The 26,282-nt window shown below is 46.1% G+C and overlaps 1 protein-coding gene across 1 annotated transcript in view; it reads left to right on the top strand.

Moving 5' to 3' along the window:
* Positions 1-25,369, top strand: part of OSR1 (odd-skipped related transcription factor 1) — a 26,018-nt gene extending 649 nt beyond the window's left edge. Inside the window, exons 2-3 of the mRNA XM_063125844.1 lie at positions 17,010-17,690; positions 24,229-25,369. Of these exons, the coding sequence (XP_062981914.1) occupies positions 17,044-17,690; positions 24,229-24,364 (783 nt within the window). The 5' untranslated portion in view covers positions 17,010-17,043 and the 3' untranslated portion in view covers positions 24,365-25,369. The remainder of the gene's footprint in view (positions 1-17,009; positions 17,691-24,228) is intronic.
* Positions 25,370-26,282: the final 913 nt, after the last annotated feature.

Genomic DNA, 26,282 nt, shown 5'->3' with positions numbered 1-26,282 from the left:
ACTAGCGGGGGTCCTCCGGGCGAGATTCTGGGATGTTTCACGAGCACGCTGTGCCCTATGAGCTAGTTAGTTATGTGCTTCAAACAAGCAAACAAAATTGAAATAAAAATGCTTCCCTCTTTGTTTGAATCTGGATCGGACCTACTGTCTGCACTCGGTGGAGGAGGGAACGGCTGGTTCCTAAACACAGCAGATATTTGAAAAAAGCAAATTCCCTTGAAATCAATGGGATCGGACCTCCAAAAGTAGTTTCGGATTGGTGTTTATATAAAGCTGTGTTTCCAAGGCAGGGGTGGTGATCGAGGGAGCAGTCGGGCACGCTTGGTTTTGCTTGCTGATCAACTTGTTCAAACCGAAATGGCTCGGATTTTAAGGCGCTGCTATTCCCCCAACCCCGAACCCATCCTGCCCGTATTTACTGGGGAATACTGAGTCAGTCCGGACGTTACTCTCAAGGAAGCGGGTAGAGGTTCCTGCTGCAGCTTCGCTTGGAAGGGTCTCTCCATGAGGTCGTCTCCAGGCGAACTGGCTTCGAATTCCGATTTTTTACACCGCGATCCGTCTCCACCTCTGCCCTATCGCTTTGCCCGGAGTTTCCTTTCAAATCAGTGTCTCTAGCAAGGGCGGGTGGGCTGCCGTTTTAAATGCAATAATACGTGTGCGCTTGCAATCGATTGGACAAACATCGGAGTAAATGTGTCAAATCCGCTGTAGTGAAAAGCAAGGACTTCCGTTCAACTGGGTTCGATTTTGATCGGATTTCTCCCTCTTGTAGTATTTTACTTTCTGGGCCTGACTTTTATGCAGGTGCACGGCCCTTGCCTCTCTTTTAAAAATTCATATCTTTTCTGTTTTAAACACTTTCGATCCTTTCGCTATGGAAAGGGAAGAAAGTCCCATTCATTTTGAATGGAACGTGAGTCCCTTTTCCCAGCTCAGTCCTAGACGTGTCGGTTTAGAACTACGGACCATTAAGTTCAATGGGACTTACTTCCAGATAAGTGGCTACAGATTTGAAGCCTTAACCGTGTTTTAAATCGTGACGGCAATCGAACGGAGAGAAATTCGGGCGTTGTTTTCGCTTTGCTGAAAAATGATGGGCTGTATCCTATTAAGTCCCATTCATTTTAAATCGGTCTACTCTAATGGGTCTACAACTCCCATGCATGCATACATTACATAAGGGATGGGTGAACACATCCACTACAAGGCCTCCAAGCGTTTTGTGAGAGGGCTGTTCGCTGTACTTTCGACAAATAGCTTTTCGCCGATTCTCGCTCTTTCGTATCAGCATAAAAACAACAAAAAACCAAAAACGGTACATACGAAGTCCTCTAATCTTATGGATTGACGGAATGGAACTGCCCTCAGCCTCTTGCCTTCTTCAAGGCTGTGGTATGATGTACCATCCATCTGAATGTTCAAAGGGGAGCAGAAAAACAAAAGTCGGTTTATTTAGTAGAAATAATTCCTTACCCCCTCAAACTGATGTGTAAACAATCATAAATAAGTGGGCACTCGCTTCTAAGGCCCGATATATTTCTGAAAACCTAGGTGAATTGGCTCCCACCTCGATCCTGCCACGGGGTTTCATCCCATGCTAACGTAACGTCAATTGATTACAGTGGCACTACTCTAAGTAGGGCAAACGTTGGCTACAACCCCTTGATAAGTTGGAAGGAACGGGATCTGCAGCCTAAAGCATCATCTAGTAATAGGGTCTGTTTTGGATCCCAGAAAGCGAAGGCATTTGAAAAGGTGTGTGGCTGGCATCCCCCCACCCCGCAATATGAATTTCCCTCCATCGGTCGGTTCTTACACCCCTGTCGCTTTTTTTAGGGGTGTGGGGAGAGGATGCCGCCTTCTTTTCCTCCGGCGAGGCTTTGGCTTCTAGCTCAGATGGATAGCGAGGGTTCAAGTCCTGCTCACGCTTACTGAAGAGTAACCCCACCCCACCCCCGAAATGTGGGGAGGGGGACTTCATTCCGAGCATGTATAGGTTGACTACGTTCCGGTTAAAACAAAAAAGGGGGGTGGCATTGCGAAGAGAACAGGGCTGTACGCTTCATGCTGTCCACTTCTGTGAGTGGCAGCGTGGTTGCATAGCCCCAGGCCACGCTGCGGAGGGACGCTGCGATTCCGCGTGCGCGGATGTGTATTCGATTCTGCTAGGCCCTATGGGAGTTATTTCCGAGTCATGTGGTTTATAACTGGGTCTGGGGGCGCGCGGAGGGGGGAGTTTCTACCCCCTAACCGTGTTTACTCGGAAGTTCTTCCAAAGATGTTTTGGGTGGCAGCTTCTAGTTCTTGGTCTCCTCTCTCCACACCTCAAAATAAAAATCAATCAGTCCCAATGCAGCTGGGGCGTTTTAAGTCCCTCGGAGTCAAACTGTTGCTGCCGTTTAAGAATAGAGCCCCATCACTTTACAGGGAAACAGAAGGAGAAAGGAAAGTAGAACTGCAGCGCGGGCGGCTCTCTTCCCCTTTCTGTCCCGTATTCACGTTCACCAAATCACGAAAAGAGAGCGACGCGTAAAAAACGCTTCCAGCGTCACCCTCGCCTTCAAAGGGAGGCCACCCAAGATGTGGATTCCAAAGCCCAGTGGAAAACGTGCGCTTTGCCTCGAGCCTATGCACGGTGCCCTTGCAGTGGGGACTTGCTTCTGAGGAAACCTGCACAGGGCTGCGCTGTCGGTCAAGGACAGATTGTTGTTTTTTAAATGGATACTGTTGTTTTTATACTGTTTTTATGTTTTTTAAATTTTTGTATACTTTTAATGTTTACTATTTTTAATTGTTGTAAACCGCCCAGAGAGCTTCGGCTGTGGGGCGGTATATAAATGCAATTAAATAAATAAATAAATAAATAAATTGCTAGCGTCCTATAACCCGTACAGGGTGACATTTCCACAATTGACGTTGCTCCCCCCTCCCAATCCTAAACTCATTCTACACTGAATCACGTCTCCTACACTGCTGCTTTAAAGCGCTTTAGAACAGTTTTGACAACTGTTGGGGCCCAGGACACGCTCCATATACAGTTGTCGAAATTGTTATAAAGCGCTTTAAAACGGTAGTGTAGATCCAGCCCTACGTATAGACATTAGCTTTACTTTAAAGCTCGGGACCTCCTGCTGTTCGTTTGATGGAATTTGGATTTCTAGAGTTTTCAGGCGTGGATTGAAACCCGCCGCCTTCTTCGCCTGAAAACCTACCTTAGCGCCTCTTTTCCTCCTCCAGGTAGCAATGCCCCCAAAGGAGATCTTCGAGATTTTAGCAGCTCTATTTCCCCTGCGTGTGCGTGAGAGGGTGGGGCGGGCGGGGGCGGAAGAGACTGAATCCACTGTGCCGGAATGGTTTTGTAGGTCGCAGCTACTGTTGCTGACAGTAGGGGCTCTTTCAAATGCTGTTGTGAACGCTTGATCCCAGCGATCTCTAGTTTTCGAAGGGGGGGGGGAGGAGGAAGAGCAGGAAAGGGCTAGTTTTCCGGCTGTGTGCAAACAACTGCGAGGGCTTGTCAGCACGGATTGCGTGATGCAACGTGATTTTAACGCCCCCCCCCCCCCCGAAATCTTTTGGCGCGGCTCTCCAAGGCAAGGCTCATCACGGCTGCTTCCAGGCCTCATTAAGGGACGCAATTAACTCGTTCACGCGCAATTAGAGCCGCACATAACTCCGGTGGAGGAGATCCCCGTTCTGCCCTTTCCAGAAAGCTGAATGTACGCCATGCCTGGAGCCAACGCCAATTCACTTTCCTGTTTTGTTTCCTATACACACAGGTAGAGGCCAGGCTCGATTTCCTCCTGGGCTGCCCGTGGCAAAGAAATCATAATAAAAAGGGTGGGGGGGTGTCTCTCTTTGGGAAGGCCCCAGCGCGCTACTTAGGTTTGGGCTGAACAAGGGGAGGGGTAATTCGGAGATCAGGCTAGGATCCTAAGCGCTTTTACTCAGAAGTAAATTCCTTTTACATTCTGCAAGATTCCCCTCCACGTATTTATCTAAAAAGCTATTATTATTGATGTTATTGATATTATTACTATAAATATCAAGGACCTTCCAATTGGAAATGTAAGGGGCGGCTGGGGGGAAAGGAAGACAGCAAAAGGAAGAAGGGGCCATTTCCAATATGAACACGAAATGGTTACAATCTTTAAAAAGAAAGAACAGAAAATTCCATATAACGCAAAACTTCGTCTGTCCTTAGAGCAGCCCCATTGAACTCAATGGAACTTGATGAGCCATGGCTAATTTCTGTCACGTCGATTTCAATGGCTCTACTTCGACTAAGTTTGGATTAAGAAGGAATAACACACGTTTCTAAGTATTTATCTGAAATGTAGGATTTTCACCTCCTGCTTTTTTGGTAAGCAACAAAGAAATGTCTTCTGGACAGAAAAAAAGCAAAACTACGAAACAGAAACAAAATCCGCCTCGTTAAAGAAATTAACCCCCCCCCCCAAGGCATCATGTCAATTATTTTTAAGAACACACACACAGAGACCCACAACCTCCCGACTCATGGTGCAGCTCATTCGTTGGGTTGACAGCCGGGGTTTGTTTGCAACTTGTGCGACATTTCCCCCCTCTCGAATCCAGAGGTGAGTGTGTGTGTTTAATGTAGTCATTTGAAAAGCCAGAAAGCTAATTTACTTCGGCCGTTCGTACATGTGGAACGAATTAGGGAGGGGGGAGCCCCGCTCGTTATTTATGAGTCGAGTATTTCATCTGCAAATCCCCCTCCCTTTAAAAAACAACAACCCAAAACTAGCAGGCTCATTGATAATTTAGTCTGAAAAGTCCAAAAACCAAACCAAACCACAAGATGACCATAAAATTAAGAGGAATTTCACTGCGGCCCTAACACAAGAGAAATAGCAAGGAGGGGTTTTATTCTTTCTTTCTTTCTTTTTTCTTTTTTGCGTGTGTGTATTTTCTTTTCTTTTGGCTAACAGGGAGAGATTCCCTCGCCTCTGCCACAGCGGTGCTGGTTAGAGGAAGGCGATTACCGTTTTCCTGTGCGATCCACTCCTCCGCGGGGCTGAACGGGATTTACAGCTCGCCTCTACCCCGTCCTCGGTCTGACGCTTTTGATTGGACTGACCTCAACGCGTCAGGGCAGTTCAAACAGACGGAGATCGAAGCGGATCGTGATGTGAACGCATGCCAGACGCCCCTGGCTTCAAAATTGGAAGGGCGTTTCATAGAGGCCGGTGAAAACTCCTTTTCACCCTGCACCGTTGACACCATCTTTGTACGCTGGTCTCCTCCCTCCTTTCAGTAGACAGCTTACTTCCCAAGCCAAACCGGCATGACTTTAAAATTCTATCTAGCTGCTACTCACCCCCCCATTTTTACTCTAGAGTAAGCGCAGGGGAGCCTCATTCAGCCTGGCGTGTAGGAGGGGTGTTTAAGATCCGGTTGAGCCCCAGTGCCTACTCCAGAGTAGAACAGAACAAAGGACATAGCTGCTAGACAAGGATTTAAAGCCATGCCCGTTGCTGCCCAGCAGTTGCCAGTGCACTTTAGTACCGCTGTAAAGCAGTAGTGTGGCTCTTGACTTTTCTATACCACTCTCATACCACTTTCATAGTGGAATATCCTGCTGGTGTAGATGAGCCCAACATGTCAGGTGAGTGCATGGATACGGGATGGCCTCCGCACCATGCCCTCCAGGATTAGGACATCGAGTCCAGGGGGTTGGACTCGATGGCCTTATAGGCCCCTTCCAACTCTACTATTCTATGATTCTATAAAGCGAGAGTCTGGTTCTGAGCATCTCCTTCTGGGAACATGAGTTTGTCTTCAAAACTCATGAGAAGGGCTGTAAAGGCCTTTGACAGAACACTGTGGGACTGGCCGGACCGTGGCCTCCCTCGAAGCAGCGCCTGCTGCAGCCACAAACAGAGCAGTGTGTTGGAGGGGAAGTCCACTGCCCTATTCTTTCGTAGTAGCTGGCTCTGCAGCGGGCATCGGCCTGGGCCAGAAAGAATTTCCTGGCTTTTGCTAGGTCTTTTCTTTCCCCAGAGGCTGTGTTTGTCTGAAATCCTTTTCATACTATTCTTTTAGTAATGGGATTGTCACATTTTGCATTTAATTTCTTTCTGACCTCATTGTTTACAATCCTCCCCCTCTCCCCAATGTATAACTCTCTCCAAGACAGTCCACGCATCAAATGAAGTGGGCTGTAGTCCACAAAACCTTTCGCCAGGATAAATTTGTTGGTCTTTAAGGTGCCACAACTGGCTCTGGGTTATCCTTTTTGCTTATTATGTTAAAATAAACCCACAAAGAGAAGTGCCATTGGGCAAAACATTCCAGCCAAACAGGTGGAAGATGATCAGTTTTGATCAGCTGCAGAAAGTAACTCAAAGCCTGGCCCTTTCCTAGCCCCCAGAAGGGGTGGGGTCATCTCCACCTTGTAACAATTGTCGTGGTACTGAGGCCTAGCAGTAGGAGGGGGCGGGGAAGTAAATGGCCCCAACTCGAATATAGGGAAGTGTACATCAGCCAGCTTTTTTTTTAGTAAACAAATGGACAATCTCACTCAAGGAATTCTTAGTGCCTTTCCACCCATTGACCAACCCGGCACCCTGGAAAGGTGGGGGCAGCAGATTTAAGTCTCACAGAGCAGTCCTGTGCATGTCTATTTCCATTATGTTCAATGGTGCTTACTCCCAAGTAAGTCAGTTTAGGATTGCAGCCTTACTGATCAATTGGTGATGTTCCTCCCCTCCCCCTCTCTTTGAAAATTAAAGAACTAGATCCAGAAGCTTACTTTATATTATTATTATTATTATTATTATTATTATTATTATTATTATTATTTTATTTCTTCCCACCTTTTTTCCTCTTGCAAGGAACTCAGGCAGCTTACATGATCCGCCTCCGTTCCATGTTATCCTCACAACAACCCTGTGAGGTAAGGTTAGGCTGAGAGTAGTGACCAGGCAGTCACCCAGGCCAGATCTACACCAAGCAGAATATGACTCTTTGAAAATAGTTTGAAAACTGTACATACACTGCAGTGTGTCCTGGGCCCCAACAGTTGTCACTACTGTTGTAAACCGTTTTATAGCAGTAGTGTAGATCCTGCCCCAGTGAAGTTCATGGCTGAGTGTGTTGCATCACAAGACAACCTCCACCCCCAGTCTAACCACTACACCATTTTAAAGTGAATGTTGCAAAATTGTGGCATGGACAGGGGTTGAATCTCCTTAAAGTGAGTCTCCTTCCCCATCGTGGTGAGGCATCCCAAGATCCTTTGCCCCCTCCTCAAAGTGACTGGGACAAAAAATAACGGGGCAGGCGGGGAGCTGTTGGATAAATCAGCTTCAACTCCGTGCTGACCCATGCTAAACTCTAAATGTAGACAAACCCTTTTTTTTGGCAGTCAGTTTCCTTGAAAGCAACTGGATTTGCTTCCAAGTAAACGTGCCTAGGATTGGATCAAGGTGTGGATAGACGACAATCCAATTTTTATATGGCAAGATTTATACACCATCTTATCTCTTTATTACAGGCGTATTCCTTTCCCGCCCGGGTGATAAAAAAATCTATCTATGTGGAAGTAAAATCCGATGGCTATCAAAGGAGACTTAGGCCTTAAATGTGTTTGGGAGTGGGCCTATATGGATTTGAATCCAATTGTTTTGATTTACAACCGGTGCTTAAAAAGCTGACTACTGCGTACTGAAGCTCCATTCTTTTCAAAGAACTATACGAGCAACTTTGCTGAGGGTCGCAAGTGTTAAGTGGGTTGTGAGGAGGGGCTTCCCGGTTGCAGCCAATGTTAGTTGTATTTGGAGTAGATCCATTGGAATGAGTGGGACTTAAACTAGACTAATATTGGACTTTACCCTGAAGCTGCAGATTTACAAAACAGTCTTATGTGCACTTTTACTTGGGAGTAAGCCCCTCTGATATCCCACCTTGTTGCTCTCCTGGAAGTCTCCTATCCACACCCTGACCAGATTTGAACCTGCTTAGCTTTACCAAGAGGGCTGAGTCGCCTATCATCACATCGTAGTCTGGAAAGGAAAAGATCTGTGCTGGTTAAGCACACTTAGGGTCCAATCCTATCCATGTTTAAACAGAAGTCCTACAATTCTCTCAGCATGCACCAGCCAGCATGTCTGGCTGGTGGAAAGCTGGGAGTTGTAGCACTTTCCCCAGTCTAACCATGCATAAGATTGGGCCCTTACCCGAAAGTAAGCAGGGCTGGGATCCAAAGCAGGCTTTCTTGGCAGATTCACTTCGTGGGATGCGAGAGGGCTCAATTCTAAGCATAGTTACACTTAAGCAATCCCCTTTCAATTTGCTAGGACTGACTTCTGAGGGCCAAAACAAGACAGTACTTTTAAATGTGCCTCTAGCAGCTCTGTCTCCTTTTCGTTCTTACACTAGAGTAGGTGCAGGGGTCCCAATCCGGATTTTAAAAGCACCCCTTACCCTCACGCTGGGGTCTCGATCCAGATCAGAATAAATATGAGTGAGTGAGAAGAAGGAGGAGGAAGAAGAAGAAGAAAGTGTGTGTGTGAGAGAGAGAGAAAGAGAAAGAGAGAGAGAGAGAGAGATCCACATTGAAAATGCTGTCTGTTTTGGCCCTGAGTAAAATGAGTGTTGGAATTAAGCTGTCATTAAATACGTGTACACGGAGGACCCAAGGGAGTCCAGGCAAGATTTGTCGCGGTCTTCCGTGGGCTGTGGATTGGGAGGCTCCGCCTTGCCTGGCAGCTCCGTCGAAATCCACAGGGTTTGTCTTCAGTGACGCCTCCCCACCCCCTCCGCCGCCGCCCAACAGAAAGCCCGGCCCGTGGCGAGGTGGTTTAGGGGCGGCTTTTCAAGCCCCGGGCTACCAGTTGCTCCCTCGGCAGCAGGCGCTTCGTGCCTCTCGGGCTTTCAAGGCTGCGCGTTTGAGAAGCGAAAAAGCCGAGCGATTGCAAGCAAGGAGCCAGGACAGATCGCATTCATAGACCCCGAGAGATCGTAAGTAAAGACACCCGCGGCCCTACCCTAACCACGTTTACTCGGAAGAAAGTCTCGCTCTGTCCGGAGTGTGGCCAAGAAAAGCGGCGCGCGGGATCGGGCCCTTTGAGGGGTGCGGTCCAGCCCCAAGCGAGTCCGGTTGAAATCAACGGAACTGGGATACTGAGTCCCCACAAAACTTGGACAATCCACATCTGTATAATATCCTTTATTAGTTCAACATCAAACCAGCCATTTTTCTCACCTCTCCCACCTGATCCCCCCAAAAGCCCCTCTGCATTTAATAACATTTTATCTAATGAACAGATCTGGTAACCTCGCACGTTTTTTGTTTTTGTGTGTGACCCTTGAGTCGCCCTGATAAACGGGATTGCACTAGCACGGATGGTGGGATTTCCCCTCCCCCCCTTTATGGCCCAACACGGCTACCTTTGCTTTTTATGGGGACTTGTAAGTCCCATTGAATTCAGTGGTGCTTGCTCCAGGTAAAGGGGTGTAGGATTGCAGTCTTGGAGAGCGAAACTTGGCTGGATCGTTCCTTCACAGCACCAGCCCTATGCATGTTTACTCGGAAGTAAGTTTGGCCAGTTCAGTGGTGCTTACTCCCAAGTAAGCGTGCGCAGATTCGCAGCCTGACAGCGCAATCTTATGCCTGCATACTCCGAATTCAATTGTACCCAATGAGGTTTATCCTCAACTAATTGTTTTAGGATGCAGCCTATGTCCTCCTCCTCCTCCGCCGCCTGGATCACGAGTAAACCGGTTCTTCAATTTACCCAGCAATTTGAGTTTGTCCCCCCACCTCATTTTTTTTTTTAAAGAAAAAACGGGACCCTGTTTTATTGCCATTGAGGGCAGGGGAAAGGTGGGAGCGTGGAGTGGCTGAGAACTCCCAGACTCTTCTCATTTAAAAAAAAAATGCCGATAAAGATCTGTTGACATGAAACAGAATTTAAAGGTGGAGGTGACACTGAAATAAAAGAAGCAACCGGCTCCGTGATGGGGAGGAGAGGGCGGCAGCGGCGAGGGCGGGCGGCGGTCTGTCACTGCAGACCTCCAGAAAATCTTACCTTTGATGTCCTAAAAGGGTCGCTGGGACGTTTCTCCTCGTCGCTGTCTCTTCCCTCCGTTGTGTAACAGAAGAAAAGTGTAACTTACACATCTGGACCCGGGCCAGCAAACTTGTACAAGCCTGAACTCCCCCCCACCCCCGCAATCTGCCTTTGTTTTAAGATCAACTGTCTCTACGGGGAAAAAATCATTAGCACAATGGATGGTATTATGAATAGATTTCCCTTCCTTTCGGGTTACAGAATCGGTTAAAGACCGCTTTTTACTCGTTTTGTGCGTCTGAACATTTTCTGCGGTGGTTGAAAGCTCTCTCTTCTCCCTCTCCAATCCACAACCCATCGCCCCCAGCGGGGACAAGATTTATGTCTAACAGATCCATCCAAAATCCGGTTAAAACGCAATCCTTGGATTTAAAATGAACTATATTCTGTCCTTTTAAAACAAAGCAAAACTACGAGATACCTCCTAACCACGTTGACAGTTGAAGCCAGGGTTGCACTGAAATCGGATTAACTTGTAGTGTCAATTTGAGGCGTGTTTACTTGGGAGGAAGTCCTGTGGAGTTCAGAGGGGCTTACTCCTACAAAACCCCATAGGATTGCAGCCTGAATGCCCAGTAAAGCGGATTTATACACATGTTTAAATAAAACGCAAGGGCTGTTTACTGGATTGTGGATCCAGTTGTAAATATTTCTGGCATATATGTCTTAGATTTCAACAAGGTTGAAATATAAGGCAATATAGTATAGTACATGCCTTCTTCTCGCTTAGATTCCATACAGAGTGCAATCCCATTCTCACTTATCTGGGAGTGAGTCCATTGCACTCAATGGGACTGAATTGTTTTTTGAGTCGAATTGAATAGTCTTGCGATGTTAGTATCGTCCAGCACTCAAACCAAAACAGTTTAATAACACCATCCTGGGCATGTTTACTTAGAAGTAAATTCCACTGTATTCCATGGGGTTTAGTCCCTAGTAAATCGGATTAGGAGTGCAGTCTAAAAGGCACAACCATGATCTAGGCTGCAATCCTAAACACACTTAGTAGGAAGCAAGTCTCACGGAACTCTGTGGTACTTATATGCTTAGTGTGTAAAGGAGAAAGAGGAGAGAGAACCCGACCAGATGGTCCAATATTTTCGTTTTATGAAACCGTGTGTTTCTGTTCCTAAGCACACTTAACAGGAAAGTATGTTTTATTGATTTTACTTTTGCCTAAACCGTGTTTAAAGATCAGTTCGCCCTGAAAAGAAACGGGTTCCATTCCAGATCACCTGAGCGGCTGGTTTTCAACACTGGGCGAAACGCCCTAAAACAGATGCAATTTCATACTAAAGACTCACTAATAAAAGGGATTGTGCAGGCGAATAAGGGAAAGACATCCTGTGCCTCAAACAGCTCGACGGCTCTTAAAGAGTTAATGGGGAGGGGGATTTGAAGGAAGGGAGGCTGCAGTGTGTGTGTTTTAATCGGCCACTATACCAAATTTATCCAATTAGAAAAGGCAAATCCTGGCGAAATGTCACTCTCGTTTATTCTGGGTCAATGCGATGGAATTCCTCTAGGCTTCGAAATCCCCCCCCCTTTTTTTTTGAGGCTGATTTATGTAAAGTGGTGTGAAAGGTGGACTTGGGGCAACTCTGGAGTGAGAAGATCCCGCCTTTTAATCTTCTTTTTCCTTTTCACCGAAGCTGGACGGCAAGTTTCCTTTTGCCTCCCCAATCCACATCTTTTTCCCCCTCCCCCCCCACTCCACACTTATTACAATTCATATATTGTAAGATTTCCTTCTCATTCCTATTTTGCAACTGATTTGTGTGTGTGTGTTGTCGTTTTTTGTTTATTTTTTATTTATTGGGTAACCTCTCCGCTGGGGAAAGAGGGAAATTAAATAAACTTCGCAAAAAACAAAACATGCGAAAACAAAACAAAAAAACCCCTGTAACTGGTCATGTTTGATCGAAAGCCAGCAAACTCCCACTCAACCCTGCTCGGCTCAGAACCAGGCAAATCTATGTTTAGAACCAGGCAAAGAACGGAACACCTGAGAATCCTGTATGGCAGCCTTTATTTATTTATTTATTTATTTATTTATTTATTTATTTATTACATTTTTATACCGCCCAATACCGAAGCTCTCTGGGCGGTTTCCCAACAACTCCTTGCGATCTGCCCCACTTTCTCCCCCACCCCAGCCAGAGTGGCTAGGGGATGCTTGGAATTGTAGTCCAGCATATCTGGAGGACACCAGGTTGGGGAAGGCAAGGGTACTGCGTGCCATCAGGAAGCAAGATCACGTGGCGTCTTACATGCAAACTTTGGAACTGTCGGAACCGCGAAGGCTAAGTTAGAAGCAAATGCTCTCTCTGGCTGCAATCCTGCCCGCCCCCAGTTGTGCTTCACACCGCCCAATCCTAAACAGGTTTCCTCCGGGGAAAATCTAGGATGGCAGCATTAGTCTGCATTGATTGGCACGACACTTCTCCCTGTTCAGGGGTGCAGTCCCAGTGAAGAGATGTGCATTAGGTCCAAACCAGCCTCCTGCAACATGGTACCCCCCAAATGTTCTGGACTTCAACTCCTATCAGTCCCAGCTAGCATGGCCAATGGTCAGGAGTGCTGGGAGTTGTCGTACAAAACATCTGGAGGGCACCAGGTTGGGGAAGGCTGGTCTAAATGGACCCCACCACCTGAAGGATGATAAATAGGACTTACCAAGACATACACCAGTATGGTCCATTCTGTTTCTACCATACGTGGGAAATCTCTCTCTCCCCACCCACCCCCAACCATAGCAATTACAGATGGTCTGGACCCTTCACTCCAACGATTCTGTCTAAAGTGTTCTTTTTACGATTTGAACCTTAACACCTGTTGAAACCCACTAGGATTTAAAAGTGCCCTGTCTTTGGCCGGATCATGCCCCCAAATCCTTGTGGATTTATACTCCTGCATCACGGGTCAGAGCAGTCTTCCCCAACCTGGTGCCCTCCAGATGTTTTGGATTACAAGTCCCATCATTTCTGACCATTGGCCATGCTGGCTGGGGCTGATGGGAATTGGTCAAAAACACCTGGAGGAAGAGGGAAAGGCTAGGGACGAGCGCTTCCTAGGCAATAGTGTAGACAGCCCTTGCCAGCACTAATGATGGAGGCACGTAGGGATCTTCTAGTATGTGTGTGCTATTATATAGAGACCGAGATCCCCGCATCATAGCATTAGAAGAAGCCCTGTTCTGACAAGATTGGCAGTGGTGCCTATTGACAGCCCAGAGGTGACCCCCTCCCACCCCGCCCCACCAGTCTCCTGAAACCCAAAATAGATTCATATCCCCATCAAAATCGGAGCCACCAGCCTCCACTGCGGGGATTGAACCTGGAAGCTTCTGCAGGCAAAGCAAATGCTTTATCACTAACCACCTCACCTGATGCAGGAAATTTGAGGGACCAGGTCTTATGCAACTGTTCCCTCTTGTTTTAGGACTGTATCTCCTCCCCACCAACCCACCAACATTCCTGCTTGGCTGGTTGAAAAACCACTGGCTTGGTTTGAGCCCTGCTCCCCCGAATCTGTATAAAAAACATTCGGTCGTTGATCCCAAATATAGCGAGAAGATAGAAGTTTTTCTCCTCGTCTTACACGATTGACACAATCGACAGCACCGAAGGGGGGGTGGGGAGAGACCAGATGGCTTCTGTTAATTTAGGGTTACTTTGGATCAAGCTGCACTTACTTGGGCGTAAGTCTAAGGGCACAAACTTATGCATGTTCATACAGAAAAAAAAAAGTCCTACAATTCCCAGGATTCCCCAGCCGGCATGGCTGGCTGGGGAATCCTGGAAGTTGTAGGAGATTTTTCTCTCTGAATATGCATAGGATTGCACTTTAAGGCAGCTTTCCCCAACCTGGTATCCCCCCCCCCCCACCGGATGATTTGGACTACAACTCCCAGCGTTCCTCCCACTGGCTAGGCGAAAGGAGTTGAAGTCCAAAACATCTGGGGAGTATGTGTGTGTGTGTGTGTGTGTGTGTGGTGAACTCAAGGGTGGCGTGTGAGAAGTGGCGACCAGTCCTCTCCCCCCACCCCACCCAAGCCTTTCCGACGATGTAGAAAGGGCAGGCCACGCTCTGCTGACATGGACCAGGCGAAGGAAGGAGGGGGCCCTGCGCCGAGGCAAAGCTTTGAAGTCAGCTATGTTAAATCCTTGTTCTCTGCTTTCCAAAGCAAATTGGAGGTCAAAGTTGAAGCGGCTGGGCTGGAGAGAGAGAGAAGAGGCAGAGAACTCACCGAGGAGGCCGCAGCTCGGAAAGGCAGCAGCTTCTGGCCAGGGTCAACCCACACTTGGGCTTTCCTCGGCATCTGGGGACATGGGCACACCTAAGCTATGCAATTCCATTCCACTGAAGCCGGGCACATGGGAACGAGGCTGATGTGCTTGCTCACATTCCCATCCCCAGTTTAGCCCTATACGATGAGCAGGTGCAGGCCTGTACTGCACCCCCTTCTATTCTCCCAATCAGTGACATATTGGTTCACCGATCCACAGAGGAATTCAATCCATGCTGGGAAGACAGGGGTTTAGCTTAGGGGTCTGTAAGCACTGGAAAATTCCCATTGGTTCCTCCGAAGGGTGGAGAGCCAATGGAAAGAGCCTGTGCGTTTGCCATGTGCTGTCTCTAGGTAGGACAGTAAGTAAAAATCAGCTCCTTCCCACTCCAGCTTGACCCACAAAGACAACTCTGCTTGGTTTCCCCCATGTCTGGTGGGGAATGTGGCCCTTGTTGGGGAGCATGTCTCCTAGGCCCTTTCTACACCTAAGGATTATCCCAGGAAAATGGAGGGATCGTCCCTGCCTGCTCCTGGGATCCCCTGTGTGTCATTTGGATGCACAGGGATGGGGGGGGGGAAAGCAGGAGTAGAAATGACCCCAGCCAGCATAGCCAGTGTTGAGGGCTTATGGGAGTTGCAGTCCAGCAACATCTGGAAAGCGACCCATTCCCCATTCTTGCCCTATATAGACAGCGCCTTTAGGAGTTGAGTCAGAATTGAAAGTAATCCTGCCTTGGGGTGGGTGGGTGGGTGGGTGGGGGAGGTGGACAGCAAAAACTCTTCCTTGGAGAAATTAGGGTCAATGGAAAAGCTTAGCTTCACCCCAAAGGTATCCCTGAACCTTGTGCCTCCTCCCACCAAAGTGAATGTCTTGCAATTATTCCTGTGGTGAAAAAGGAAAGCAACTCACTTCAGGATCCCATTACAGTGCAGCCCAAATCTCTACTCTTTCCTAGGGTTGGCCCAGGACATTTTGCTGCCTGAGGCGAAGAACAAAATGGTGCCTCTCCCTGTTCCCTGTACAGAAGCTGACCGGTTCGGTAGATGAATCTTACTTCAGCACTGGCAAAAGGACAGTGGCTTCCCTCCCAAACAGGCTAGCCAAGGGGGCACAGAGCACTCTGCATGGCACACGCAGCTCTGGCCTCTAACCCCTCACCACTATTCCCCACCCCTCAGCACCTGCTGCCTGAGGCAGCTGCCTCTCTCTGCCTGATGGTCGGCCCGGCCCTGCTGTTTCCCACTGGGTAGCTCAGGCCTTATTTGGGGAGTAACCTCACAGTGAATCAACAGATTCCATAAGAATTTGTTCTTCATTTAAATCATAAGAACATAAGAAGAGCCATGCTGGATCAGACCAAGGGTCCATCTAGACCAGCACTCTGTTCACACAGTGGCCAACCAGCCATCGGCCAGGGATGAATAAGTGGGACATGGTGCAGCAGCACCCTCCCACCCATGTTCCCCAGCACCTGGTGCACACAGGCTTACTGCCTCAAATACTGGAGTTTTATCTCACCCTTTAACCAAAAAGTGCTCCAGAGCAGCTTATGAAAATCAGTGGTATGATGGTCTTTGCACCTCAAACTTACAATCTTACTTGCAAAATCTGCCATTCTTTGTGAGGCAGGGGCCTCAGGCAATCGTTCACACAGCCTGGCTGATCATTGGCAGTTATTGATCTCCCCCTCCCTTTTAAACTTCTAGTTTCTACTCAGAGACCTTCCTCAGTCTTCCCCACCACAGTTTTGGATGACAGTTCACACACCAGCCCCAACCAGCAGGGCCAATGAACAGGAATGCTGGGAGTTTTAGTCCAAAACATCTGGAGGGCACCAGTTTATGGAAGGCTGCCTTATAGTGTACCTAGGACACAGACAACATCTGTTCCCTTTATTTGTAAAGCATCCCACACACTACTTGGGATGCCCTTAAATCAATGGATGTAGCTGCTATAATAACAGCAGTGAATAATAATACTTAGTGTTTGTATAGCACTCCCAATTGTTCAAAGTGCTTCATGTGCATTTTCTAGTTATAATGAACACAACTTCTGTCAGGTAAATCAGTGTACTGCAGATGGGGATGAGGCTGAGAGTGAGTGGTTTGCCTAGGGCGAAGGCAACATTTCCTGATATGCAGGTCAGTGCCTTACAGCGCAGTCCTCTATGTCAGAAGTTCCATTGTGTTCAATGATGCATGTTCCTGGGTAGTGTGTGTAGGATTGCAGCCTTAGTCATATAGCCTCTGAACCACTACGCTACACACTAGCTCTCCTTGTTCCAACCACTGTGTTTGTAGTGGACTAAGACTGGGGATACTCAGGTTCAAATCCCCACTCAGCCATGAAGCTGTATGGGTAACCTTGGACCAGTCACTCACTCTCAGCCTAACCTACCTCACAGGGCTGTTGTGAAGATAAAATGATACGAGGGGATAGAATATTATATGAGTTGCCTTGAGAACCTTGGAAGAAGGCAGGATATCACTGAACTATTAAATTAAATAAAATGTAAGCGTGGCCAAGTAAAGTAAAAGCAAAAGCTCCTTTGCTCTGTAATTCATTTACTCAGTCTGGTAATAATCAGACACGTGCGTGTGTTTCCTCCCATCTCTTGCAGGCCCTCGCCGCCTCTCTCAGGCTTCTCTGCCACCATGGGTAGCAAGACTTTGCCCGCCCCGGTACCCATCCACCCTTCCCTGCAGCTCACCAACTATTCCTTCCTGCAGGCTTTCAATGGCCTGCCTGCAGTGCCTTCGGACCACCTGCCCAACCTCTATGGCTTCAGCGCCCTCCATGCCGTTCACCTCCACCAATGGACCTTGGGCTACCCAGCCATGCATCTGCCCCGCTCGTCTTTCTCCAAAGTGCCGGGCATGGCCAGCCTGGTGGATGCCCGGTTTCAGCTGCCGGCCTTCCCTCTGTTCCCACACGTCATCCACCCCAAGCATGAAACAGCGCACATGCCACTCAAAGCCAAGCCCAGGTTTGATTTTGCCAACCTGGCCGTGGCGGCCACCCAAGAGGACCATTCGAAACTGGGACAGATGGAGAGCCACGGTTCCCCTCCAGGCCTGGGCTCCTTGCTCGAAGTCACCAAACTTTCGCCCGAGAAGAAGCCCACCCGGGGGCGCTTGCCGTCCAAAACCAAGAAGGAATTTGTGTGCAAGTTCTGCGGCAGACACTTCACCAAGTCGTACAACCTTTTGATTCACGAAAGAACCCACACGGATGAAAGGCCATACACCTGCGACATTTGCCACAAGGCCTTCAGGAGACAAGACCACTTGAGGGATCACAGGTAGGCCCATGCGTTTAATGGGTTTGTAGGGGATGCCCATGTTAAGCCCAAACAGAGGCGATAAAAGATTTGAGGCCCAGTCTTTCCATTGACATCAGTGGAAGTTTTCCTCCCTAAATTTAATTGCCATGTTGAGGGGGATTTTGGGGGCCCACAATTATTATTATTATTATTATTTATTTATATAGCACCATCGATGTACATGGTGCTGTACAGATAACACAGTAAATAGCAAGACCCTGCCGCATAGGCTTACAATCTAATAAAGTTGTAGTAAACAATAAGGAGGGAAAGAGAATGCAAACAGGCACAGGGAAGTGTAAACAGGCACCGGGAAGGGTGAAGCTAACAGTATAGAGTCAGAACAAACTCAAAGTTTAAAAGCTATAGGGAAAAGAAAAGTTTTTAGCTGTGTTTTAAAAGCTGTGATTGAGTTGGTAGTTCTCAAGTGTTCTGGAAGAGCATTCCAGGCACGAGGGGCAGCAGAGGAAAATGGACGAAGCCGAGCAAGGGAAGTAGAGACCCTTGGGCGGGCAAGAAGCATGGCGTCGGAGGAGCGAAGAGCACGAGCGGGGCAATAGTGTGAGATGAGAGAGGAGAGATAGGCAGGAGCTAGACCGTGAAAAGCTTTGAAGGTCAACAATGCACAGGGAAGTGGGGGATTAGCCCTCCCCTCACCAATTGTGTTGTCCCTGGAAATACCTGGCATGACGGCTAAAGTCAGGGGGAAAAAAACTCACATTGGCAGCAGTGGGAAGATTTTTTCTAAGCCTAATTGCCTTGCAGAGTGGAGGGTTGGGGTGGCATTGCAGCATGAGGGGGAGGTGGCTTAACCTTTCTCTCCCCAGCTGCAACCCCCCCCCCCAGCAATTAAGCTGAGAAAAAGAAAAACTTCCATTGGCACCAATGGACATGTAGGGCTCTGTGGAATAAATCTGGGGTTGAGACCCATGGGACCAAGCCTAGCAATGCCCCTGCTTATAAATAATCGTAGAGTGCATCATTCAAGAGATTATTTACCATAATATGGTTTGTATAAGCTGGGCCACTTGTGGCCCTCCAGATGTTTTGGCCTACAACTCCCATCAGCCTCAGCCAGCATAGCTTATGGCGGGGGATGATGGGAGTCGTAATACTAACCACCTAGAGGGCCACAGGTTGCCCACTCTGATCATAAACAAATGCTATGGTGCTGCTGCATCAGAGTTAAAGATGCCCCTTATATGTTGGGTAACTTTTGGATGTGCTGTGTAGGTCGTTCTTGCTGTCAGTTTAGAGCTAGAAACCCCCCAAATACAAGAAAATTAAGACAAGATCTGTAACATGCAGTGATACAATTAAATCACCCTTCCCCAACCAAATGCCCTTCAGATATTTTGAACTACCATTTCCAGAATTCCTGACTATTGGCCATGAAAGCTGGGGCAGATGGGAGCTGATGTTCAAAACATCTGGAGGGCAGCAGGTTGGGGAAGTCTGAATTAGATTCATTTAAAATCTGGACTCAATGGTCTCATGGCGCTCCCACTGTTTAGTTGCTGGTGTGTATGATGTCACTTCCTTTAAAATGTGGTCAGCCAGTGCTGTCACATTTGGTGGTCTTCCTGCTCATTCTGCTGTGTGGGGATGGGGACGGCTACCCCAAAGTCCTTCTCTGATGGCACCACTGGTAACATGACATATTACAACTTCTACTGTTCCATCTTATTTTCTACTGCCATGCACAAACCAGTAAAGATCTTTGTGAAAGGTCACTTGCGTACACCCCAAATGATCTAGGTCAGCTTCTCCACTGAGCAGATGCCCAGCCACTGCTTCCATACTTTTTCACAAAAAATATCAGTTCTGCTTCATTGTGGAGTACAAATGCCCATTCCCCAAACTCCTCTTTCTGATGCTCCACTCTCCCCCTGCCCCCTCACAAGTGTATATACGTATCTGCCAGGGCAGGGGGAAAAGGCATCTAAAAGGATCTATTGCAAAAATCATACCCCGTTATTGTCTCACCTGTCTAGTGTGAGCAACACCAATGAAAGCTGTAATCCAACCTAGAAGTAAGCCTCCTTTGAACTTCTTGGGACTTACCTCTGAGTAAATATGCATAGGATTCCACTGTTCATCAGCTAACTAGGGCTGAGACGGTGGATCTGCCAGCTACACTGCTATTTTCACACTTTGGCCCTGAAAATGATTGAGTGGTATAGAACAGAGTTTGTCGACCTAATCCCTTCCAGATGTTTTGGACAACAACTCCCAGCATTCCTGGCCATTGGCCATGCTAGCTGGAACTGATGGGAGTTTACGTCTAAAACATCTGGAGGGTACTAGGTTGGGCAAGGCTGGTTAGAGTGTCAGGAACCAAAAATCCTGAGAATAATTCACCAAAGCAGCTTGCAGATATGAGACTCCATCGAATGGCTCGGGATGTTTCCAGATGGCGAGGTCTTCTTAGCGCTAGCAATCAAAAGGCATAGTGCAGCTATTCCATCTTTACGGATTTTACGCAGTATGGGGGAAAAAGATGGAAGAAGCAGGGAGAAAACACAGGAGAGCTATGAGCAGAAGATCCTGTTGTTTGGGCCCTCCAAAAAAATCTATGAATGGGAAAGGGCACGGGCTCCTGGCTTTATTCTTGGCCAGCCACTTAAAGAGACAGGTAGATTTTCCAAATGGAAGCATTTCCATGAGGGCTGGGCAACTCCCAGAGAGGGAATTCACATACACCAATCATGTATCTTCTTGGTGATACTTACAGATTCCTATTTAACATAAGGCTGAGTCATAAAGGGTAGAGAGAGTCATCTTGGGATGTGTAATAATGCAAATTTGGCTGCCTGGTCAGGTAGGGGGATGTTTTTTGTACAGAGACATTTCTAGAAGGCTGGGTTTGTCACAGGGTGCCATACACATAACAAAGGGCCTGATAGGTCCCGGGGCCTTAAATCTGATACCTTTGACTTAATATACAGACCTTCTGGTAGCTGATTATAGCATGTAGGGTGACCATATGAAAAGGAGGACAGGGCTCCTGTATCTTTAACAGTTGTATTGAAAAGGAAATTTCAGCAGGTGTCATTTGTATATATGGGGAACCTGGTGAAATTTTCTCTTCATCACAACAGTTAAAGCTGCAGATGCCCTCTTTTAAATCTGGCCACTCTGGTATAGCTCCTGCAGCTTTAACTGTTGTGATGAAGAGGAAATTTCACGAGGTTCCCCATATATACAAATGACACCTGCTGAAATTCCCTTTTCTATGCAACTGTTAAAGATACAGGAGCCCTGTCCTCCTTTTCATATGGTCACCCTAATAGGATGCAAATAAAAAATGTGGCAAGCAGTGGTAATGCCGCTTACGAACATAGGAAGCTGGCCAATACAGAGTCAGACCATTGATCAATATATCTCAGTATTGTTTACTCTGGCTGGGAGTGGCTCTCCAGGCCTCAAACAGAAGGCTCTCTCACACTGCTATCTAGAAGCTTTTCACGAGCAGATATTGGGGATTGCCTTTCTGGATGCAAAGAGTGTGCTCACCAACTGAAATATGCCACCCACCCTTGAATATATTGAGTTATGCTAGACAAAATGAGCTTGCATTCAACAGACTCATTTGGATTTTCAGACAGCCCTATCCACAATCCAGATAAAACCAGGTATTTTAATTGAAGCCCTTTTCAGCAAAATCCTGCTGAATATTTTTTTCTTGCAGGTTCGTCCCATTGAGTTCAGTGAAATTTAGTGGATTACAGCCTTAGTCTGATTCAGTTATGTGGGACTTTTTAAAAAGCAGCAGTAGCAGCTTAAATACAGACCAACCGGTATAGCTACAGTGTGGGTCAAGGCCTTTGTTTGCTCAGCTTTTAAACTCTCAGTTTTATATACAATATGTTCCCCACCCCCCGATCTGCACATTGGGTCTATCCTAAACAACATTTCCCAACAGCCCAACTTCTGTCTGCATGAAAGCCACTGAAAGCAATGACAATTTTTATAGACTAACTGTAGTGTAATAGAGCCAGGGCTTTCTGGGTCAAAGCATCAGGACCTTTTGATTAGCAAGAATGATGTCATCATCATCTGCCCACCCCACCCCAGACCTGTTCTCTCTGACCTTTGCTGTAATCCTCCAAGTAACTGGGGGAGGGGGAAAATTGATTTTTCCAGTAATATACAGGCACACACACACGGATCAACACATGTGCATTTTTGGACTATCCTTAGGTACTGTTATTGCATTCAGACAACACAATAGTCAATGGTGGGTTAATAGTCAACTCCATGGTTGATTATCGAGGGGGTACTCCCCACACAACATAATTATAATCAACTGTGGTGTGGATTAAGGCCAGTGTTGAGTTGACTATTAGTCGATGGTGTGTTTGATTGATTGACACATTCCCCTCCCTCTTCCTGCTGGTATCCCATCAGCTATTGTGAGTTCTGCCAGCTGGACTAGAGCAGCAGCTGCCACTTTGGTCACTTTTGTCAGGAGACATTGTAGTCGTCCAAAATAACCAACTGTGTGCAACTGGTGCCCAACACATGACACGATAACCAATGGTTGTTCAAATAATCAACACTGCACAGTGTTATTTTGGCCAAATAACCAACCATGGTATGAAAAAGTCTCGACAGACAACACAATAACCAACCGTTGACTATTTAACCCACCGCTGGTTATTGTGTCCTCTGAATCCAATCAGTGAGTGCCTCCAGTCCATAAGTTATCAGGATACCACTGTAGCCTAATCCCCAAGCTAGATTATTCATAGCTTTTGGTGTGCTCTTCCCCAGAGTCAAGACAAATGGTGACATCTACACAAAGGAAAATAAGCAGAATATCACTCATAATACTGACAATGATCCCAACTGAAATTGATCCCAACATTTCTAGTTGTATAGTAAAAAGCATATCTGCACCACAAATTTAAACCAGTTTCAAACTGTAGTGGCTGTGAACCAAAGAACTGTGGAAACTGTAAGGACATCTTACAGGGAACCTATGGCACCCTAACAAAATTATCAAAAACAACCCATAGTTCTTTGGAACAACCCATGGCAGTTAAACTGGTTTGAAACCACTTTAAATTTGCAGTGTAAATGTGTACCAAGTCCAGTAGCAAGGGAAGCTCCTGTGTGGACAAGCTCTCCATCACCAACAAAAGGATGTCAGTCATGCTCGTTTCAATGTTTCCGTCAACTGGTTCCCCCGTTTTATTGCTAACAATTATTTTGAGGTGGAAAGCGTGAGTGCACTTCTAAGGAACTTTAAAAGCAACAGTCGCCACCACCTGATTCCTGTGGGACCTAAACTTTAGTTATTTCATTTATAGACTGCATTACCACAGAAGCTTAGTAACAATGTTGAATCATAATTTTATGATGATTAAAGATGGGAAGTGAGAGTTGCCTGTATTACTCCTGGGTAATTAGCCTCTGTTCCGATGCTAAGAACAGCTTTGGGAGGGGGCAATTTTATATTGGGGGGAGAGGGATAAAATTGGGATGGTGGTGGAAACCCAGCAGGTCTTTTTAGGTAAAAATGAAAATATCAGGGGATCTGATCACACACTTCCCAAGGTTTCATCTGTTTTGGCTTTTCCAGAGGCTACCTAGAAAGTACAGGTATACGCTGGAGATTTGAACTTAAGGGCCACAAGCCAACATACAGTTATGTGTATTTGCCTACTGAACACAATAGGAATTACCCCCGTTAAACAGGATTTATATCTGTTGAAATCAATGGGACTTACATGTCTTTATCAGTGGGCTGCATTGAAGCCAGACATTCCAATCCAGTGACCTCTTGTGGGGCATGGTAGTGCCTATATAAGGATGTATGAGAATTTAATTTCAGTTTGTTAAAATCAGAACTTGCCCTATTGGCACCCCTGGACATGAATGCAAACGCAAGCTCATTTTTCAGGCAAAGCTCACATATTCCCAAGCTTGAGCTTGCATTTGTAAAATGTGTTCGTTACAAAAATGCACACTTTAAAAATGTGCATTTTCGGGGAATTGGGGAAAGTCACACATGTTCACACTTTAGTCAATGGAGAAAAGTAAGCATTTGGATGAACACTTTAGAAATTGTGAACCCAAAGGCAAACTTTCCCTGTTCAAACAATAACAAAAACTTGCATCTGGGAATGAAATAGACTGAGCTTCAAGGTGAGTTCAAACCATGGTGATTCTCCAATCCCTACTCTGATACTGCATGTCACTATGCAATGCAGTGGGGGCAATGGCTCCAAGTGTAGCTTCCTTTGCGCATCAGAGAGCACAATTTTATATTGACACGGATGGAGCAATTTATGTACACTGGAGCGCCATATGAACACAGAAGCACACAGTGCTGTTAATGTAGGATTTCCAGATCCAAATCCATAGCCGTTACATTTTTCTTCATGATATCAGTGCTCCCTGTTCTCACCAAAACTTTGTGTACCAGCTAATTGAGATGAAAGTGTGTTTTGACGAAGAGGTCAAATGTACATATATTTTTTTAAAGTACTCTCTCGTTTTCTCTCCTCAGATATATCCACTCTAAAGAAAAGCCGTTTAAATGCCAAGAATGTGGGAAAGGATTTTGCCAATCCAGGACTCTAGCTGTTCACAAGACACTGCACACACAAGTAAAGGAACTTAAACCTTCCAAAATGAAATGCTAGAGCTTCTAGCCCCTATTAACTTCATCCCTCCCCCCCATTCTAAACTTTAGACCAAATTCTTGAGAGAGACAATGGGGAGAACTGAATATGATTAATTTAATTTTGTTTTAAAAGGTAAACAAAAAAATACAAACCTCCTCTGCACAAAAATCCAGCCAGACTTTCCAAAACCTGGGTGCTTCTGAGTGTAAATCTTGCATGTCTTCGCTAAACTTTACGTCAAAAGGTGGTGCTCATGTATTGGAGAGGAATCCTCATTGTTAAAGACACAACACCAGAAGTAGCTTCCTGAAGTTTTTGCTTTTTTATTTTAATTTTAAAGTTTATCCTTTTGTTTGTGCTTGTGTGTGACTGTTTAACGACTTATGATTCATACACTTCAGAAGAGAAAGTCTAGAAGATCAAGTAACTAGCTTCATGTTTTAGGCACCAACGAGATGGAAAGGAAGACCACTGATAAACTCTGTGTTTGGAAAGTGGCAAGATTCTGAATCACCCTCATGTCACGCAACGGCTCCTGCTGTCTTCTACAGATTTTAACACCTTCAGTCAGTGGGTTTCCTTTCTGCACACTCTGGGGACAATCCTGGGCTTTCTGTTTGTTTGTGGTTTAGTGCCTTGGGGGGGTTGTAATTTGTGGATTTAGTTAAAACAAACAAAAAACAAACAATCAAACCACCATCCAAGATAGGAATGGGGAAGGTTGATAGCAATAAATCAAAGTGACTGCCCTGCAGAGTGTGGTTTCAGTGGTACTTTCAAGTTGGCATGTGTCCAGAATTGGGAATGAATGGATTGCGGGATTTGCCAAATCTCAAACTGATAGTTTTATCCAAAATTCTCTCTACCCCCCCCCAAACAGTGTAATTTTTTTTTGAGACATTCCAATATGTTTTTGGTTAAAGTTATTGCTATTTGGCACTTTATGCTGATTCTTGATAATGAACATTTATCACTGGATTTATTTGGGTGTTTTTTTTAAGTATTAAAATAAATTGGTATTTTACAGGCAAATGTTGTTGAGTGACATTTTCAATATCTTTGTTAACAAAAGCCTTTGCTTTGTCTTGTGATCTTACATTGCAATTGTCTGGAATGGTTTTCTGTAAACTGAATCAGTTAAAAATATTAGGTTTGAGAAATACAACTGATTTTTCTTTTCTTTACTAAACATTGTCTAACACAGTGGGGCTTAATTTATAGGATTATCTGTAATTTATTAGTTAACAAACAGCACAATCCTAGACATTACTAAGAAGTAAATTCCATTGATTTCAGTGAGGCTTACTCCCAGGTAATTGGGAGAGGATTGCAGTCCAAGGCTGTCTCAGTAAATGCAGGGGCCTGACTTCTAAATAACATGTATAGGAATTGGCTGCAAATACATATTGTAGGATTAAGATGAGACAGCCCAGAGCTAAAAGGTGGGTCTCAGATTTGAAAAGACTGGAGATTGTTGATTTGCCATGTACAGCGTCCTACATGCTTTCAATCCAGATTTCAGTGCCCTTTAAATGTTCTCCCAGTCACATGGCAGGAGCTGTTTGGATGGGTCTGTCTCAATGAAGACAGACCCATCCATGAAGGGAAGGGGGAGCAATTCTGTGGGAAAGACTCACACAATTGGACCCATTCACATGGTTGGATCGCTTAGGCCTGGTCTGCACATGCAACAGAATGAGGTGTTAGAATGCTGAAGTATTAGGGGAGGTTGTACTATCTCCCTTTTCTTCTTCTTTAATTAAAAAAACATAAGTAAAAAATAAATAAAAATCACATCAAACAGAGAGTTGGGCTGGAATCTAGGATGCTCTAAATTTTACATGCAGACAGTTCCTTTAAGGGTCATGCCTTCAGATATTGCATATATCATTTTTAAAATGTGTACCAAAGTATCTGAAAGCTACAGTAGGGCAAT

Source organism: Elgaria multicarinata, chromosome 4 (genome assembly GCF_023053635.1).
Source record: "Elgaria multicarinata webbii isolate HBS135686 ecotype San Diego chromosome 4, rElgMul1.1.pri, whole genome shotgun sequence".
In the NCBI taxonomy this organism is placed as follows: domain Eukaryota; kingdom Metazoa; phylum Chordata; class Lepidosauria; order Squamata; family Anguidae; genus Elgaria; species Elgaria multicarinata.
The sequence above is the reverse complement of the archived record's forward strand: the minus strand, read 5'-3'. Positions and strand labels throughout refer to the sequence as shown.